This window comes from Mesoplodon bidens (genome assembly GCF_964165515.1).
Source record: "Mesoplodon bidens genome assembly, chromosome: X".
In the NCBI taxonomy this organism is placed as follows: domain Eukaryota; kingdom Metazoa; phylum Chordata; class Mammalia; order Artiodactyla; family Ziphiidae; genus Mesoplodon; species Mesoplodon bidens.
The window spans coordinates 33,888,861-33,907,813 of NC_138163.1; the positions used below are offsets into that span (position 1 = coordinate 33,888,861).

At 35.3% G+C, this 18,953-nt stretch overlaps 1 protein-coding gene across 6 annotated transcripts in view; it reads right to left on the reverse strand.

Annotated features, from left to right (window-relative positions):
• Nucleotides 1-18,953, reverse strand: part of STAG2 (STAG2 cohesin complex component) — a 120,277-nt gene that overhangs the window by 54,827 nt on the left and 46,497 nt on the right. For 5 of the 6 annotated variants that reach the window (XM_081221285.1, XM_081221288.1, XM_081221284.1 and 2 more), the window contains exons 4-8: nt 15,550-15,711; nt 10,029-10,125; nt 5,209-5,285; nt 2,369-2,573; nt 263-414 (exon numbers count right to left, since the gene is read on the reverse strand). In XM_081221285.1, coding sequence (XP_081077411.1) covers nt 263-414; nt 2,369-2,573; nt 5,209-5,285; nt 10,029-10,125; nt 15,550-15,711 — 693 coding nt within the window. Of the gene's footprint in view, nt 1-262; nt 415-2,368; nt 2,574-5,208; nt 5,286-10,028; nt 10,126-15,549; nt 15,729-18,953 lie in introns of all 6 variants that reach the window. The other variant, XM_081221289.1, reaches the window with a different exon arrangement.

Consider the following 18,953-nt stretch of genomic DNA (forward strand, 5'->3'; position numbering starts at 1 on the left):
GCAGCTTGTCAGACTGGCCCAGGACTCCTTATGTGAAGCCTTGAACTCTTAATCCTAGTCCACACAGAAAGAATATATACACAGAAGGTATTGTTGGCATGAATAATCAACAAAAATAAGTTAGATGTATAAACAACTTGAAACATGTTTAAATTTTTCAAAAAAATTTATCTGATGAACTAGCAAAGTTATATCATAATTAATGGTGACCAAGTTAGTTACAGATTAATAGCTTAAATATTCAGTGCAAAAGTGTACGTACCTCTTTCCGCTTCTGTAGCAGGAGTTCTAGCCTCTCATTGGCTCGTTTTCCAATCATTTTATTCCGTTCTGCCTCATATTGTCTTTGTGTATTATCCATATTAATGCTAAGATTTAGTGCCACATTCACCAAAGCTGTCATCAACTTCATAGCTATTTTTAAATGGAAAATGTTGAACTTAGTCTCAGACACAAAAATTTACAAGTTAAGATCAAATTAAGAGAAATTAAAAACAAGATGGGCTGTTCTGCTTCTAACAGAAAAGAAAAATATAGCTGCTACAAATGAAAACAACAATAGTAAAACAACAGCTAATGTGTATTGAATACTTAGTATATGTCAGTTACCTATGCTAAATACTTTTCATGGATTAACTCCTAATCCTTACAACAGCCCTCAAAGTTAAGTATTATCCTCATTTCATTCATGAAGAACCTGAAGCTCAGGGAGATTAAGAAATCTGCCTCAGACTACACAGTTCATATACATAGTTAAACCAAGATTCAAAACTAGGTAATCTGACTCTAGACTATGCTCAAATCCCACTATACTATGATATATGTCCCCTACAATGACCTTTTCCAGAGACCACGATTCACCTTCTAAATAAATTTTGATTCATACAGCAGTCATTTAGCTATCCAGTAACAAAAGGGGGAGGGAACTTAAGTGCTTTTTATCAAAGTACAGTGTGTAGAAATGTTGGACAGTTTTATCAGTATTTGATTTCCTTTAATTTTACTCTATTACATATCATCATAAAGACAATGGTGCGATTATGAAGGACAGATCTAGATAAAAAGTCAAAAGTACAAAGAGTAAAATATCACTCAATAAAGTGCTTTTTATCAGAGTTCCTCCAGATCTCTACCTTCTGTTACTGAACTCTTGCTACTGAGACAAGACTCACTGCCTGTGATTTCAAACTTATTAATTGAAATATCTGAACACTTTATGCTTAATATAGCTTAGTCCAGACTATGTCTCAGACCTGGTTCACTGTGTGATAGAACACCACAAAACTAAACCTTAATTTGTGGCTATTGGCTCTCTTTAAAAGAGATTCCCAATCTTCTGAGCTATTCCACACCTTCAGCAAACCAGTTTGTCATTCTGATCTAAAATTACCCACCTTACCCCATCATATATGTTTTAATTTACTTTAACTGTTTAAGTTCTTAAAAAGCTACCTAAATTCACAGAGCAAGATCACATTCATATTTTGTGACCTCAAATCTAAAAGCAAAACCTACAGGTTGATTGTATGCATTTTATTATTTTTTTAAATGGAGGGCTGAGCAGAAGTACATCTTTAATCATAGCTTTAATTCTCTGGGGAAATACTCTAAAGGAAAAAAACATCCCCACACTTAGAGAAAGAAAAATTTTTGTAGAAATCAAAATATTCTATCATTAAGGCTTAGAATACTATAGTAACAATTAATGCCTAGTTGATTTATTCAAACTCAAACCAAAAAGCACATATTCAATAACAGTACTTTCAGCACAAAAGAGAAACCAGAACATTTTATCAACATCAACACTAAAAACCACTGTTCTAGAATTAATCATGTGAGCCTTAAAAATGTAACTCATTTCATTAAAATTTAAAGATCAAAGAATCTGACTCAGCCTAAAGTTACTCAGAAGCGTAAGAAAAATCAACTTTTTGTGGTGTGATTAAATAAGCATCATCCTGTAGTGACCATCATACCATGAGGGACTATGCTAGCAGAGACTATGCATAAAAGTCATTTAGAACTACATATCCAAAATGACTGTTCCCCAAATTTGCTGTCAATACCTTCCTTGATAAAACATATTTCAAGAACCCAACAGATCACTATGCCACAGAAAGGGAGAAGAGGTGGATAGGAATCAAGTAGGTTTACCACAAGAAAATTAATTATGCCTTCAGAGAATCAAAACTGAAAATATCACTCCATTCCCAGTAATTCGTGAGGGCTGACGGAGAGGTGAGAGTGTCCTCTTAGGGGCTACTTAATAAACAAAATTAATTTGTCACCATTATTTCATTTCTTTTAATGAAAATCATTTTGATCTCTAACCTAAGAAAATGCACAGAAAATATTTCTAAATACTGACCTGCCAGGGTGCTTGTGTGTCGAAATGCTCTGACTTGTGAGTCAGACAATCCTGTAAGAAGTGAAATGACCGTATCCATCATGTACTCATCATATATGATACTATATTGACACTGCCGTACTAATACGCCAATGAATTCACAGAAACTGGATTTGAACTTCTTCCACTGAGGACCAGCCATGGTAAGTGGATAATCTCCACTATCCTAAAACAGAAATTTTAAACAGCAATTTCATTTAAAACATATGACTTAATAAACTTTTACTTTTTTTTTCAAATACCCTAGGCAGAAGCTGAAAAGACTCCTTTATCGGACCTCCCTGGTGGCGCAGTGGTTAAGAATCCGGCTGCCAATGCAGGGGACACAGGTTCGAGCCCTGGTCCGAGAAGATCTCACATGCCACGGAGCAACTAAGCCCGTGCGCCACAACTACTGAGCCTGTGCTCTGGAGCCCGCAAGCCACGACTACTGAGTCCACGTGCCACAACTACTTAAGTCCACACGCCTAGAGCCCATGCTCTGAAACAAGAGAAGCCACCGCAATGAGAAACCCGCGCACCGCAACGAAGAGTAGCCCCCGCTTGCCGCAACTAGAGAAAGCCCGCGCGCAGCAATGAAGACCCAATGCAGCCAAAAATAAAATATAAATAAATAAACAAATTTATTTTTTAAAGAAAGACTCCTTTATTTCATCTTTCTTCTATAATAAATCCTCAAAGTAGGCAGGAGAATAATATGCAAAGGTAGAGGTACCTTTGAACACATCTCTTTTATTTAAGATCAAAATGGATGGGACTTCCCTAGTGGTCCAGTGGTAAAGAATCCACCTTACAATATGCAGGGGACACAGGTTTGATCCCTAGACAGGGAACTGGGATACCATATGCCATGGGGCAACTAAGCCCATGAGCCACAACTACTGAACTCACGCCTCAACTAGAGAGCCCGCATGCCGCAAACTACAGAGCCCACGTACTCTGGAATCCACGCTCCACAACTAAAGAGAAGCCCGTGAGCCGCAAATAAAGATCCCACATGCCTCAACAAAGATCCCGCATGCTGCAACTAAGACCCGATGCAGCCTAAAATAAATAAATAAATAAATAAATAATAAATCTTTAAAAAAAACAAAATGGATATTCTGAATTCACTCTAACCAATGAAAACATATACCAATTACATACCAAAATAAAAAGCCTCTCCCATCAAACAAAACATTATTCTGATAAGCAAAGATACGGTTACTAAATTTCTTTAAAACAAAACCAAACCAACATCAAACCAAAGTTATATGTTTTAATGGATTCAAAATGATGAAATCACATTCTCAGCCAGTCTAATGGATTGATGTATGAGTTATAAATAATCGAAGGATTACAATGTATGTTTTCATTAGCTTCAGGACATCAAATAGTCAGCAGATGTAAACAATGAGATAATTTTTTAAAAAATGGAAATGTGGCTAGAATGATCTGGAAAGACAGGTACTCAAGTACTCCTACATATAAGATGGGGCATTCACCAATGAAGATACACTGAGGTCCTCCATAAATCATTAAAAACAAGCAAGTCATAAAGATAAAAACAGAGATCAATACTACACAGAACCTCTAAGAGTTTCTGACAAGAATGTCCTAGAAACTTAAGGTCATTTTATCAGTATGGTTTAGTAAAAATTTTTAACAATTAAATTTTGTCGTTAGAGCCATACATTTTTAAAAATTTTAAGTCATGCCATAAAAAAGTTGAACTATGTCTCATCTGAGAATAAGGTCCTAATACTCCACAAAAAGGTTTTCTTCCATTTAGTGCTATATTGAAAAGTGTCATCTTAATTGCTGTTAGCAACTTGGTTTGCTGATATTTTCAAATCTTATTTCAGGATTCTTGTTTCAAATAGCTGTTTAGAAGAAAGAAAATTCTCACTACAACATTTAATATCAGAAAGTTAAAATAATACCATTCCTCTTAATTATATCTCAATTACTTAGAGACTGATTAATAGCACTTAGTGATCATCAAAGCCATTTTAACAACTCTTGTCTATCTTTAAGAATGATAGTTGAAAGTTCCTTCATCTGAGTAAGCAAAAACCCCCCAAAAAACATCAAATAAAACTCAAATGAGACAAGGCTTTCTACTTGAAAATTCATGGTGAAAAGCTTTAAAGAGTAAAACTACTGGTGCTGGAATACAGCTGTGAACAAAACAAACAAAAATCCCTGCCCTGAAGGAGTTTATATTATAGTAAATCTAAATATGTCTTTATTGGCAACAATACTTCAAAGACATCACCGTGATAAAGGATCAACTAAAGTCTAAGCTACTACTTATTATGGATTTGTATTGTTCTTAACTACTCATATTTGAAACAAAATAAGACTTTAAACAATTTTACACATATATTTATGTATGTATTTTCCTTTGCCTAAGCTTCCACCTGGTTCCCCAAGTATTTATTGAATCTTCCTTCTACAATATTCTAAGGTATGTTTGTAGGCACTTAATTTTATTCTTCCTTGAAATTTTAATTTTTTGACAAATAAAAACAGCTACCATTTATTAAGTCCTTACTATATGCCAGGCATTGTAAAATGCTAAGTAATTTTTCAAACATTACTGCATGCAATTTTCATAACAGCCTTATAAGTATTTTTAGCTCAATTTTACAGATGGTGAAACTGATGCTAAGACAATTTGCCCAAGGTCACATGGCCATCATTTGATTGGATTTCTACTGCCAGAGCTCTTACCCACAACACTAATATTCAGAATTTAATACTCTGAAGAGTAAATCAAGATGCATAAAATTATCATAACATTTAGGGTAATAACTTACCTCATCAAACTCTTCAGTCATTTTTCGAATTATTTCAGAGTTCTGCATATGTCTAAACATTTCTGCTGTGACAACACCTGAAATTTGCAAGTGTAAGAAGTTAATGGTAAATTTAAAAAATAACTTCTAAGTCCATCCCTAACACTAAAATGTCTACAATCGCACAATAAGGTGTACTTCAATATCACCTGATCTTTACCATGTTACTCAACCCTATAAAGCACAAATGCCATTCTCAACATATACAAGAAAAAAGCCCCACACTTCTGACAGGTATCTTTTTTTCCTAGAACAATCAGCCTTAGCCATTTCTACTTGGCTTAACTTTACTTATGCATAGAATGACTAAGACCCTTTTTTTTTTTTTTTTTTTTTTTTTTTGCTGTACGTGGGCCTCTCACTGTTGTGGCCTCTCCCGTTGCAGAGCACAGGCTCCGGACGCCCAGGCCCAACGGCCATGGCTCACGGGCCCAGCCGCTCCGCGGCATGTGGGATCTTCCCGGACTGGGGCACGAACCCGTGTCCCCTGCATCGGCAGGCAGATTCTCAACCACTGAGCCACCAGGGAAGCCCTAAGACCCTTTAATATAAAGCATATGTCATCAAGCATGAGGCAGCATCCAGGGTAACATTTAAAACCTTGAGGATGAACCTGAAGAAAATAAGGGAAAGAGTAATAGGTAGACTTCACTTTAGCCAGGTTTCTTTATTAAGTACAACAATATGTAAGGCAACTATATCCCATCATCCCCTCAAAGGGCTTCAAATAAACATAAGTAGTAAGCTGTAGTTCCTGCTCATCCAGAAGCCTGTAATCTAGTTGTAAGTTTAAACAAAGAATAATAGGGGGCGGGGGGAGCAGAGAGAAAGCGGAAAATAAAGTATTAAAGTTAGTACATAATAAATGCCCAAATTAGTTGAAAAGCCAAGAAAGGCTATAGCTCAGACAAAAAAAAAAGATCTGGATAAGTAGGTGTTTCTTATAAGGACATTTAGAGTATTAAAGGAGTATGGAAGAGGCAAGGAGAAAGGATGCACATTACAAGTAGTATAACTGTATCACTTTGCTGTACACCTGAAATTAACACTGTAAATCAACTGTATTTCAAAAAAAAAAAGTAGTAAAAGTTAGCCAGGTATAGGTCAAATATCAAAAAAGGGGTTTCTAGGAAAAAGTTATGAGTAGGAGACAATGCAAGAAGTCATACATGAATTTCCACTGATGGGGTGTCACTTTTTTTTTTTAAAGAAAAAATGTAAAAAGTGAATTTCCTAAACCACATTTCTTCTAATGCTAGATTATTTATTCTTTGCCAGTCTAATCACTATGAATACCATAAATATAGTAACATCTAAAAGAATGTCTTGGGGCTTCCCTGGCAGTCCAGTGGTTAAGACTCCACACTCCCAATGCAGAGGGCACGGGTTCGATCCCTGGTTGGGGAACTAAGATCCTACATGCAGCACGGCACAGCCAAACAAAAAAATTTTTTTAATTTAAAAATAAAAGAATGTCTTGGTACAGGAACATGAGATTTATTATAAAAGTCAGATATATTTCAATTGACCAAGCTCTATTTTATATATGCATGCACATGTGTGTGTGCGCATATAAATTTAAAAACAACAATAGAACATCATACTCTCTTTCCAACCCCAAACCTGAAAAGAACAACTGCTATGTAAGCTCCCTTCTCTCTGGGCATGCAATCTGAAGACCTTCCAGTAGCGTAACAAAACCAGCAGGAGTAGAATAGGAACTAACATCCATTGAGCTGCCTATGCACCAGCCACTTCAGCCCTGGTAACAAGCCTATATAGGAGGTACTATAATCCTGGCTTTACAGATGAGGAAACCGATGCTAAGGCAAAGAGAAGTTAAATAATCTGTATGAGATTATTAGTCTACATCTTGCTGCCCAGCCCCAGGTGAGATCAATTTCTACTGGTACTGTGAAAGACCCCTTACTTACATTAAAAACTCAAATGATTGTTTAAAAATATTAACAAATTTGAAAGAAAGCATGATTTCCCTGACTAAAGAAGCACATTCTCAAAAACCTTTTGAGGGGTTTTTAATTTATATCTAGAGCCATGGATGTATCTCCAGAACCTTCTCATACTTTATACCCAGGTACTGTAAATTTGGCAGCGCTAGAGAAGGACAAATAACTCAATCCCTGAAATAATTTCTACGAAATAAGCATTTATATATAAATAAATCTCCAAGTAAACATATTGCATACATTTTGACAAACTTCTAAAGCTCCTCCTCTCATCTCATAGACCATATAACAGCCATAAACCCAAATATAAGCAGAAAACAAAATAGCTGTCACAAACTCCATGCATATAATAACTCCTGAGGCAGGTGTAAAGGAGCCATCAGGACATCAGGCCAGCTCCCACTGCCTTAAAAGTGTGGGGGACACGAAGCAAGACTGCTTTAAATACTGGTAAACTGAAAAGTGACAGCTGACCAGGAAAGAAAGAAGGAAACAACTGGCCACAGAATCACCAACCACAGAGCAGTCTGGAGCCATTCAGTTTAGGGCCAAACATCTCTCCACATACCTCAATACTTCAGAAGGCATAACTACAGTAAAATAACTGATGCTCATAATAACAATCCTAAATCCACAGGAAAACAATCCTAAATCCACAGGAAATCCTTTTTAAGCATGCTTTTAAGCATGTTTCTAATTCATTTATAAAAGAATTCTACCAAAATATTTTGAGTATGTTTTGTAAGTACTTAATGACCTTAACTTTGATTACATGGTAAATTTCTCTTTATGGAGCTTCCTTGCTTCTAAAATAAATATTATAGCAGTGTTTAAATCTACCTAAGTTTTCAACACCCTCAATTTTTAAAAATTTTCACAACCTTGTTTGTGACAAGGTATGTCCAAATGTTTAATGGGCAAGCTCCTGATTTAATAAATACAGTGATGCCAGAAAAGGAATGTATCTGATAAAGGGGAATGCTCTGACTACGGCTTTGTTTTAAAACTGCAATTCAGAAGCCTAGTTAGGAAACTAAAACTGATCAAACTATGGTATAATAGCTAAGACTGAATATAAAAATTAGAGTTTCAACTCATTAAATTATTTCTGGCACCTGTTCAGTTGGTCTGCAATCAACCTTCACATTTTCAAAGAATCTAAAGAGAAAGGACATTGCCCTTGATTACATAACACCACAAACAGGTACTTGTACCCTTCTACTCCAGAAAGATGGAATGGACATAGACAAAAAATAATAATATCAACATATCTCATTTTCTAGAGTTAATCTGGTTCATCATACCGTCATTACTACAATACTTCCTCTGAGCAGATTCAGTAGAATTTTCTAATACTGATTTACAGCTACCTTTAGCTAAGAAGTAAACTAGGCAACTCTCTGCACTCTAAAGACAAGACATTAAAATTTCTCAAAAATGGCCATATTAATGGCATTATGAAGACCATAGACTCAAGAAGTTAATAAATTTGTCTATCAGGCCTCACATATATAACATTTAATATGCAGACTGCACTGAAAGTTGTGATCGACCTCATAAAATGCATCAGTTCTTAAAATGTTACTTGTCTTCCAATTCCAATGACAGGATTTTTAAAGAAGTTTTGTAGAATTAAAGGAGTAGACATAAGTAAATTGTTTTCTGGGATCTCTTTTCAGATTTGTTTATTAAATCAGTCATTCTTTAGCACCTTAATTTTTTAGATCTACTTTTAGGCAATCTTCCCTCCTCCTAACTTCTAATGCCAATGTTTTTGGTGCCATTTTCATTAAAAAATGTAATACCCTTGGAAAACTCTGTAACATTTATTAGCCTGTGCATCTTCTAGAATTTCAAGAATGGGCCAAGTATTAGGGAGACACAGAATAAATCAGAACCTGACCATGATCTTGACTAACTCATTTACTGATCCAGATCAGGATGTATGACTCCCCCAACTTACACAATTTTGTCCCCCTGGCCAAATGTGTGTGCTACATGTTTCTGTCTCAGGGAAGACATTTTATATTTTCCCTACTCTTACTTCAGAATCTTTTAAAATAAAGTATAAACACTTTAAAAAAGACCCCGCTCCCCACTCCAGTTTCTCTACCTTTTAGGAAAAAAAACCTGTAAATGTCACCAATTCCTTACTTTACTTACTTAGTTACTTACTTACCTACTTACTGTTATTCATGGCACTTTTTAACTCCCTACACTTTACAATTCCCTGCCACTTGAACCTGTATCTCTTCATTATCTTCCTCCTCCCTTCTTTTTTTTTTTTTTTTTTTTTTTTTTTAATTTGCGGTACACGGGCCTCTCACTGCTGTGGCCTCTCCCGCTGCGGAGCACAGGCTCCGGACGTGCAGGCTCAGCGGCCATGGCTCACGGGCCCAGCCGCTGCGTGGCATGTGGGATCTTCCCAGACCGGGGCACGAACCCGTGACCCCTGCATCGGCAGGCGGACTCTCAACCACTGCGCCACCAGGGAAGCCCCCTCCTCTCTTCTTAATCCATTTCTTTGCTCCTAAAACCAGATGCTGAAAGTGGGAAATATATCTAATAAAGTAACATAACAATTATAAATTGCCAAGTTTTTAGTTAACTTTCACATATGAATATAACAGTCTCAACAGACTTTCTCTCTTTGTTCTTTGCTCGTTTTTCCTTACATACATTTTGTATGGTTATAATGCAAATAACTCAGTATCGTGGCATTAGTTTCCACATAAAGTGCTAATAATTTTTAGGTGAAACAAAAAAGAAGAGAACATTTGAGAACATTCTGCTTCCAAAATAAATATACCTTACCTTTACAGCCTGAACACTGAATAAAAAAGTTGATGAGGTCAAGAAGTGCTATATCTCGGTCATGCTTGTATGACTCTATCCAATCATCTACCACCGACTACAGCAGAGGGGGAAAAGAACCATTAGCTTTTTCTAACGTTCTAAGAGTTAATTAAGTCAGATTAAAGTCGTTAAGATTCAACATTAAGTGGTATCACATTATTTCAATAAATACATACACTTGTATACTAAAATTTAAAGTTAAATTTTAACAGTAAAATGGAATCTAATTCAGTAAATTAATCACCTGATTGTACATAAATGATCCATCTTCCTCGTTTTTGCATTAAAAGGAATCTGAAAACTAAATATGGGAACCAACTCTATAAACTGAAATTTCTTAGTGATATTATAGATATCTTAGAAAATACTGATATTTGACTAAAATATTGTACTAAGTAATATCTAAATATTAACACTGCAATGGAATGAAAATTTTACAAAATTTTTGAAAAGAAGTGAATGCCTGGGTCATTGAGGAAATGCAAATAAAATAACACCCTCCAAATTGATCTACAGACTCAAAGCAATCCTTATCAAAATCCCAGCTGGCTTAGCAGAAATTGAAAAGTTGATCCTAAAATTCTTAGGGTAATGCAAGGTATCCAGAATAGTCAACAGTCTTGAAAAAAGAACAAAGTTGAAGGACTCACACTTCATGATATTAAAACCTACTACAAAGCTACAGTAATCAAGACAGTACAGTACTGGCATAAGGACAGATACGTAGATTAATGGAATAAAACTGAGAGTCCAGAAATAAACCCTTAGATTGATGGTCATTTGATTTTTGACAAGGATGCCAACCCAATTCAATAGCGAAAGACTAGTCTTTTCAACAAATGGTTCTGGGACAACTGGATATCTGTATGCAAAAGAATGAAGCTGGACCCTATCTCACATCATACACAATCAAGTACCTAAATGTAAGAGTTAAACCTATGAAACACAGAAGTAAATCTTCATAACCATTGAGTAACGCAAACCCTTCTTATATATTAGACCAAAAGCACAAGAGACAAAATAAAAAATAAATTTGACTTATTCAAAATTAAAACTTTGTTCTTGAAAGGACTCCATCAAGGAAGTGAAAAGACAACCCACAGAATGGGAGAAAATATTTGCAAATCATATATCTGATACGGAACTTGTGCCCAGAAAATATAAAGAACTACAATTCAATAATTTTAAAAAGCCAAATAACCCAATTAAAAATATAGGCAAAGGATCGGAATAGACAGTTCTATACAGAAGATATACAAATGGCCCTTAGCACATGCAAAGACGCTCAGTATAACTGGCCACAAAGAAAATGGAAATCAAAAGCACAATAAGATACCACTTCACTCCCACTAAGATGGCTATAGTAAAAAGTACAGACAAAAATAAATGCTGGCAAGAATTTGGAGAAATGGAATGCTAAAACACTGCTCGTAAAAAAGTAAAATGGTGCTGCCACTTTGTAAAAAGTTTGGCAGCTCCTCAAAAGGCTAAAGAGTTAAATGACCCTGGAACTCAACTCCTAGGTATTTATTACCCAAGAGAAATGAAAACGTATGTCCAAACAAAAACTTGTACAATAATACTCATAACAGCATTATTCACAACAGGCAAAAAGTGGAAACAAACCACAGGTACATCAAGGGATGAATGGATAAATAAAGCATGGCATATCCATACAATGGAATGTTATTTGGCAATAAAAAAGAATGAAGTTATAATACATGCCACACCATGGATGAACCTTAAAAACATACTAAGTCAAAGAAGCCACTCAAAAATGACCATACATTTATATGACCTCATTTATATGAAATGTCCAGAATAGGCAAATTTATAGAAAGTAGATTCATGGTTGCCTAGACCTGGGGGCAGGTGAGGAGAAAGTGATTGCTAATGGGCACGAGGTTTCTTTCTGGGGTATTGAAAAAATTCTAAAATTAGATTGTGGTGATGGCTGCACAACTCTGTGAATGTACCAATACTAAAATTCATTGAATTTACACTTTAAAAGGGTGAATTTTATGGTTTGTGAAGTATATTTCAATATAGCAATTTTTTAAAAAACAGAACTAAAAAATAAAAGCAACACTATATTCCTTTGTGGACAAAAGAGGAAACCACAAAACAGATAAAAACAATTTTTAAATAAACAAAATTTTAAAAATTAAGATGATAAATTACAGCTAACATAAAAAACAAAAAGTCAGGAGGGAAAATGTTTTAAGTTATATACCAATAAATACAGAATTTGGGTATGAACTGAATGAATAAAATATGTACAATTTGATGTACAAAAAAGATAATAAGATCACATGAAAAAGAAAAGAAAATATTATTTAAGAATCACCTGGCTCATAGAGATTTACTGGACATATTCTAAAATGTTGCTTAATTTCTAGATTTCAGTCCTTTTCTATATTTTATAGCAGCTTGTGTATGTTAACCAACTCAATTTATGAAAGAAACGTTTCTAAGATGATCCCCAAATATGATATGGGCAGTATCAAGAGAATATATTATGTGATATGGGAGTTTTAAAACATGGCCCCAAGTTGTTTGACATTGCTCCCCAAAAAGAAGTGAGGTCTATGTTCCTTTCTCCAGAACAGAGTGCAGCAGAAATGATGCTTCCAAGATTAGGTCATAGAAGGCTATTCAACTTCTGCATTGGGTTCTTGCAGCACTACAAACCTAGATACTTCCTCTCAGGGGTCTCTCCAAACCCAGAAGCCATGCTGTAAGAAGCCAAAGCCACGTGGAAGAACCATTTGTAGGTACTCCAGGTAACAGTTCCAGCTGAGCCCAGCCTTCATATCACTCCTGACTAGGTACCAAACATGAATAAAGAAGTCTCCAGATGATTATAGTCCATATTTGTTTTTGTCACCTCCAGGCATTCAAGCTATCTCAGCTAAGATCCCAGCTATCATGGATGGAAGCACAGAAGAGACATCCCTATTTACCTCTGTCTGAATTCTAGATCCACAGAATCACTAAGCATAATAAAATGGTTGTTCTTTTACATCACTGAGTTTGGGGTGGTTTGTTATGCAGCAATAGATAACTAGAACAAGGGCTATTCTCATCAATAAAGATACAAAAATATTTAATGAAATCTTACAAAAAAATCACATCACATCAAAAAGTTATTCATGAAGATCAAGAAGAGTTTATACTAGAGTTTACATAAGGCTGCTGTAATAAATACAAATAAAATATAAATAGTAAAACTAATACAAGCTATCACAATGAAATATATTTAAAATTTTTAATCATCAAATAGTATACTAAAAACTCATTCAATAAAATTCAACATCTATTATCTAATAGAACTAGGGGCACATGCATGATTTCTTCTTTCTTAAAATTTAAGAACTATTTTAAAACCAACAGCGAGTCTTGTACTTATTCACTCTCACTCATAATCACCGAAATAGGGATATCCTGGGGATACAAAAAAATGAATAATACACAGTCCCCAATCAAGGAATTAACAATCTAGAAGCAAATACAGACATGTGCATAACTATAATACAATATACTAAGTGCTATACTGGAAAGAGAAGAATAAGAAATACATTCAAGGGGAGAAGGAGATAGAGTCCAAAAATGTTTCCCCAAAAAAGAGCGACATTTGAATTAGTCAGTCCTGTGATATGGAAGGGAGAAAAATAAGACTATTCCAGGCAGTAAGAAAAACAAAAAGAAAGGTCTAGGGGCAGAGAACATATGGCAGCCAGAGAACAGCAAGTATGCCATAAGGAAATCTGGGCTGGAACTTTTAGATAAGGAAGAACTCTTAGAAGTTTGTAAACAGGAGACTTCCTTGATCAAATTTGGTGTTAGAAAGATAACACAAGTGGGAGTACACAAAACAAACTGGAGGCGGAGAGATGATTCAGGGAAATCAATGGAGAGATACTGTGGATATACTGCTTTTAAGCGGGAAAGCACACTTAGAAATAGAAAAACAAATGGCATAGAGGTACAATCTTAACATATGACAAACCATAAGCAACACAAAAATAAGGAAAATGTTCACTCTTTAAACACTGAGATACCATTAACAAAAAGAAATATAAAGCTAAGCCCTCACATTTTCTATTAAAAAGTTCTGATGAGCCAAAAAGTTAAAAAAAAAAAACCCTACAGACTAGACAAAAATAGAATAGCCTAATTAGCTGCAGATATAAGTTGAGATTTCTGATGTTAACAAAAATGATAAGATATTAGAAAAAAAAATTAATGCATTTAGCCACTTAGAATAAAATATTATAGAGAAAAGTATAATATAAATATAAAAAGGAAAATAATGAAATGGTATACAATTTAACAGAGATAATTTATCCCTTCAATAAAATTAACCCAAAATGGGAACCAGAGAGGAGGATAATTTTTTAAATTAGGAAATGACTAAATAAACCATAGCACAGTAATATAATAAAACATTATTTCTTTCAAATGTGTACACAAAATAATCATTTAAAACATTAAACAAGAAATAAAATCCACATCCTAATCACAACCCTATGAAAGCTAACCATATATGGATAAGTGACAGTGAATTCAAATTTAAGAAAATACGTTGCACTATACAATTGGTGATAGTTCAAAAGCTAACAATTCTTTTTCATTTTACGTGTAAAAAATGTGCCTTATTAGTTCCAATTGATATTTTAAAATTTATTTACAAAACCATACATATTTAGATAAATGCATATTTATAATCAAGATTTACATTTCAGTTATTTATTAATAACAAAAAGTTTAATGACTAGCCTTCTCTAAACCATCCATGTGCACCTTTTGTTGATGAAAGCTAATTCCATGAAGGAAAAAAACTATTCCCTATAGTTTTTATAAATTAAATAATAATTTCATTAAGCGTGTATACTGAGTATAGTGTTGATTCAATTTTTTTAAACCATATGGGTTTAGCCTCCAGTGTAAAGCTGAAATGCTTCTACTGTCATAAAATTATGAAGAAACAAAGTTAGGATAATTTGACATGGATATGACTCCAACTCTGTACTCTTCTGGTAAGAAACAGCAGAAGTTATAAAATTTGTGATAGACAACAGTGATCAAAAGAATTCACTAAAGTGGACAGTGATTACATTAGGTCACTCAGCCAAGAATTCTGTATGTGCAAAGAACTTCATGTTTTAACAGCCACTATATAAACTCTAAGGAAATTGAAATGTCACAGTCAGGGTTTACATCAGCATATTTTTTGACATAGTTTTTATTATATGCCATTAAAAGAAAATAATGCAGCAGAAAATGACTCAAGACACAGCTTAAATGTCTTATGTATGAATAGACAGATCCCTTTTTTTCTGACTAGTTTGTTGCTTTTTTCTAATATGCAGAATTAAAAATTTTTTAAACACAATTACAAAAATCAGGGATATATTTTATATAACTCATTTAAGTTCAAAATGTACAAATGAACCAGGAAGAACACAATAAACATTACCTGCATAGCACTCTTGCCCATTTTAACAACTTCAAACAACATCATGTTTTCCACTCCATTCTGCTGGTGATGACCATTCATTCGGTTTGGACCAGGAGGTTTTCCTCCTCCATTTCCACCTTTGCCCTTTTCTCCTGGGCCTTTTTTGCCTTTTTTACAAGTCTGCATAAAAATACAAGCTGCTTAAGTTATATCCTTATCCTTGAGAGTTCAAAATAAAGCTACAGCAGAAGCAGCTGATAGCGTGCATAATTATAAAACACTTAAACCTGACCTAAAGGGGAGTGCCATACACATGCGTCATAATAAAATGATATGGTTGTGACAGCCTCTTTGTGGTATCAATTTTTTTAACTTATACTACCATATACCTCATGTGACACTGCAGTTAGGAGCACAGTCTCTGTAGACTGACAGACTGCATAGGTCCCAAATTTCTATTCCTGTTAGCTGAGTGATCTTGGACAAGTTACTTAACCACACTGTGCTGCAGAGAGATTTTCTAATTTGTAAAGTGAGGATAAAAGTAAAAAAAAAAAAGTGCCTACTTCATAGGACTGTTGCTTTAGGGTGCAGACTGTAGCGGGCAACAAGAATAACAAAACTCTATGAAATAAGTAACTCGTAATTAGTTCAACATTTTAACTTGATGTCTATTGTTAGTCTTATAAATCACTGCAGTGCATTGACAAAGGAATTCTAAACAGTATGAATAGGTATATCAACCTCTTTCTTGTTCTGGGCCTTCCCTCCAACACTTATTTATCATGAAAGTTCAATTAACGAACACTATGGAAATGAAGCCCCTTTATAAGAAAGTTAACATTGGGTGGAGGGACTTCATAAATCAGTGAAAAGGCTGCCTACATGTCTCAGATATAAAACACCTCCTTATTATTAAAAAAAATGTCATTCCCCAACTCACAGTCCTCATTTCTAAAATGCCAGAGTTGTATCAATATCTTTACAGGTTAGAATAGATGATTTCGAGGGTCTCTTTTAGATCTACCCATTTCTATGATCTAGAGCAAGTCAGCAAACTTTCTGTAAAGTACCAGATAGTAAATATTTTAAGGCTCTGCAGGCCACATACTGTCCCTGTCACATATTCTTTATTTTTACTATCCTTTAAAACTGTAAATACCTTTCTTAACTCGTGGGTAGTACAAAAACAGGCCATAGTTTGCAGATCCCTGATCTATAGCCAGATCTACAAATTTATTTCCACTGACAGTCTGTATGTTTCTATACTTTGTTTCATAAAGGGTCCTTTCTCCTTCAAGAATGTAAAACCACCCTACTCTTACGAACTACTTCAGGGGCTTCCCTGGTGGCGCAGTGGTTAAGAATCCGCCTGCCAATGCTGGGGACAAGGGTTCGAACCCTGGTCCAGGAAGATCCCACATGCCGTGGAGAAACTAAGCCCGTGCGCCACAACTAGTGAGCCTGCGCTCTAGAGCCTGCGAGCCACAACCACTGAACCCATGTGCCACAACTACTGAAGCCTGCACGTCTAGAGCCTGTGCTCCGCAACAAAGAGAAGCCGCCACAGTGAGAAGCCTGGGCACCGCAACGAAGAGTAGCCCCTGCTCGCCACAAATGGAGAAAGCCTGCGCGCAGCAACAAAGACCCAACACATCCCTAAATAAATAAATAAATAAATTTTAAAAAAAATTTTAAAAAAAGGTAAAATTTATTTAAAAAGAAAAAGACAAAGTTGGTCTAAGATATGAACTTTAAAATACAACTGTAATGGGGATACATGTATGTATATGTATAGCTGATTCATTTTATTATAAAGCAGAAACTAATACACCATTGTAAAGCAACTATACTCCAATAAAGATGTTTAAAAAAAATAAGTAAAGGGCCTCCCTGGTGGCGCAGTGGTTGAGAGTCCGCCTGCCGATGCAGGGGATACGGGTTCGTGCCCCGGTCTGGGAGGATCCCATATGCCGCGGAGCGGCTGGGCCCGTGAGCCATGGCCGCTGGGCCTGCGCGTCCGGAGCCTGTGCTCCGCAACGGGAGAGGCCACAACGGTGAGAGGCCCGCATACCGCAAAAAGAAAAAAAAATAAAAAAATAAAAAATAAAAAAAAAATAAAAAAAATAAGTAAGATAAAAAGATGTAATGTACAGCACAGGGAATATAGCCAAAATTTTATAATAACTATAAATGGAGTATAATCTATAAAAATAATGAATCACTATGTTGTACTAATATAATTTGTCCATTATACTTCAATAAAAAATATAAATTAAAAAAAATACAACTGTAGAGGGAGATCAGCTCGGTGCTTTGTGAGCACGTAGAGGGATGGGATAGGGAGGGTGGGAGGGAGGCTCAAGAGGGAGGGGATATGGGGATATATGTATATGTATAGCTGATTCACTTTGTTATAAAGCAGAAACTAACACACCATTGTAAAGCAATTATACTCCAATAAAGATGTTAAAAAAAATTAAAAAATAATATAAAATATTGAATCCCTGGTCCAGGAAGATCCCATATGCTGCGGAGCAACTAAGCCCATGCACCACAACTACTGAGCCTGCACTCTAGAGCCTGCAAGCCACAACTACTGAGCCCACGAGCCACAACTACTGAAGGCCACGTGCCTAGAGCCTGTGCTCCACAAGAAGAAAAGCCACTGCGATGCCCGTGCACCACAACAAAGAGTAGCCCATGCTCGCCGCAACTAGAGAAAGTCCATGCACAGCAATGAAGACCCAACACAGCCAAAAATAAATAAATAAAATTTATTTTTTTAAAAAAAGACTATGAGGTAGTATACTATAGTGGATTAAGAGTATACCACCTTTCAACAGATGTGGGCTCAAATCCTTAATGACTAAACTTCTCTAGACCTCAGTTTCCTATCTATAAAAATTAAGTTTTCTAATCTACAGGGTTGTTCAAATATTAAATTAGATAACATGTAAAATTATTAGCACAGTGCATGGAACATACATAGTATAGGGTCAAAATATTATTATTGTTATAATAAATCATTGATCTGACGCCTAACACCTCACTCACAGCAGTGGCTACTCTATTCAGATGCCACTATAAGTCTTATCCCAGCTTGCAAATTAAAGCCAAAAGCAGAGTTTCGGTTTTGAAAGATGACTGCAGAACAAGGAAAAGTGGTTTTCTAATGAATAAGTATATACTACCCACTAGAATTATGGCTGTCTTTGGATAGTCATGAGTTAACATTTGTATTCATTCACATTCTCTCCCCTCCGCCAAACTACCACTTTTTAAGGGACTAAGAATGCATATGAAATTATGAAACACATGGATTATGTGCACTCTAAAAAGATGTTCCAAGGAGTAGTTAAATAAATTATGTTCCATACATAAAATGGGATCCTATGACACCATTAAAAATTACAGACAGG